This window comes from Cystoisospora suis (assembly GCF_002600585.1).
Source record: "Cystoisospora suis strain Wien I chromosome Unknown contig_1644, whole genome shotgun sequence".
NCBI classification, from domain to species: Eukaryota; Apicomplexa; class Conoidasida; order Eucoccidiorida; family Sarcocystidae; genus Cystoisospora; species Cystoisospora suis.
Genome location: NW_027154444.1, coordinates 460 through 2,652, shown reverse-complemented (window position 1 = coordinate 2,652; position 2,193 = coordinate 460). Strand labels below are relative to the sequence as shown.

The following is a 2,193-nucleotide window of genomic DNA, read 5'->3' as shown; positions in this document are numbered from 1 at the left end:
TCTGTCTTTAGTCTATCTATCTTCAATCTATGTATGAATTTTCATATCTTTCACCTGTGCAAAAGAGACAAAACAGTGAAGCCCCGATCCTTTCTTTCTCACTCTTTCTTTTGCACTCTTTCTTTCTTTCCTTCTTTCTTTCCTTCTACTCGTGGGGGGTATTGAATCTCTACTCTCTCGAGTTGTGAGATAAATTTCTTCTTCTTCGTCTTTTTTCTTTCCTTTTCCTATCAGTTCTCTTCACTTCTCATTCTTTCATACTCTACAGTCACGCCACATATGCCCTATGCATGAACATACATATACATATATAGAGGGAGAGAGAGAGTACATACACATATATATATATATATATACATATATGTATATATGTATATATATGTAAATCAGATATATGTATGCTCGAGTATACATGTAGAGATATTATATATATATATATATGTATGAGTCTACATGTGGATGTATGTAGGAAGAGAGTTAGCAGAATGTTATCTGCATGCATATTCATAGAGAGGGAGAGGATGAGACGCAACAGAGAGAAAAAGAGAGATTTACGTGTATCTACACAGATGGCTATGATACAAAGAGAAGAGAGAGAGAAACACTCTGAAGATGGAGGAGAAACATGAAGATAAGAGGGAAAGCATGTCTATCTATCAATCTAAGAGAAGAAGAAGTGAAGAAGGCACCACGTACGCATAGAAGCAGAGAAGATACTGAAGATCTTGCAAAGGTTTCGAGAAGGAGGTTAAAATATCTCCGACGAGATTCTGTAAGAGTGTTACATCTGACACGGCAAAGACTCTGAAGGAAAGAAAGAAAGAAAGAAGAAGAACATAATGATAGGAAAAGAAGAGAAGTGAGAGACATTCATTTAAAAGATCTGCTAAGAGAGAAAGACAGATAGACAGATTGGAGAGGGATGGACAGATAGACTGACAGGGGCGAAAGAAAGAAAGATCGATTGAGAATAGAGAGATTGACGATAGATATATTCAGGATAGACAGATGCAAGAACGGCTGATAGATACGGAGGAGAAAGGAAGACAGAAGGAAGGACGAAGCTCGAGTCTTAAAAGAAGAAGAAGAAGAAAGTCATGAGAAGATAGAATGGCTCGCCAACAGGAGCGAGATGGAAGACCAGCAAGGACCCTCTTTCTTCTACGTAAGTAGCAGATATGAATAAAGAAAAATAATATAATAGACATCTCTACCACTCCCCTCCACGCCTTCATTATGTATGTACGTATAGTGTATACATGTATGTATGTACGTATATACATGTGTGTATGCATGCATGCGATCATACATAGAAATGTGTGCTTGAGGTGGTGAATGGATTCCTATGAGGTTTCTAAACAGATGTAAAGAAAAGAAAGAAAAGGGCCTAGTGACGGAGAAAGACAGGCACGAGTAAAGCAGCGAATCGACGCCTTCTCCATTGCATAGCTCATATCTCTTCCATACTCCGAATATATCTATGTCTATATGTATGTATATATTGGTATATATCTGTATGTGCATGTGTGACTATATCCACATCTATGTATCTATATATGTACATGTATATACTTGGCTTGCCTGTACGTATGTCTATACTTCCGCAGACCTGTAGGCAACCGTTAGGGCCCTCAGGAGGTATCAGGAAATGTCTTTTAAAACATACATATCGAAGACGATATACACCACGTAGATGTACCTCGCGAAGCAGACAGACTTTTATATTCATTTATGTGAGCCAGAAGCATGTACATGATCCACAGAGATACATATACACAGCTTAATCCATACCTGTACGCTTAGGTGGGTAACAGATAGAGAGATAAATAGATGAAAGATAAGTAAACAGACTCAAGACAGGTAGATAGATAGATAGAGCACAGACAAATAGGTAGATAGATTAAAGATAGATAGATAGGTAGATAGATAAAAGATAGATAGGGAGAAGAGAGGTGTGGAGATACGCACCCAGCACTGAGGACAGTTCGTAAGATGCGTAGGATGTGACGTCGGTAGGCCATGCGAAAGGTGGGATGAGGTAAGAAGAGAAGAAGAAGTTGCAGACCTATCAACACCGGCATATACACCCAATACCTGCACATACACATACATAAACAGATACATACATATACATACATAGACATACATATACATACATATACATACATAGACATAGGCATACATGCATATACA

General features: G+C 38.1%; 1 protein-coding gene across 1 annotated transcript; it reads right to left on the bottom strand.

Annotated features, from left to right (window-relative positions):
* Positions 1-701: 701 nt before the first annotated feature.
* On the bottom strand, positions 702-2,097 carry CSUI_003642 (uncharacterized protein; the record flags this gene model as incomplete). The annotated part of the gene is made up of 2 exons (XM_068063838.1): positions 702-804; positions 1,969-2,097. Coding segments are annotated over 2 exons (231 nt in total), but the record flags the coding sequence as incomplete, so codon positions are not given.
* Between the last annotated feature and the right edge of the window lie 96 nt (positions 2,098-2,193).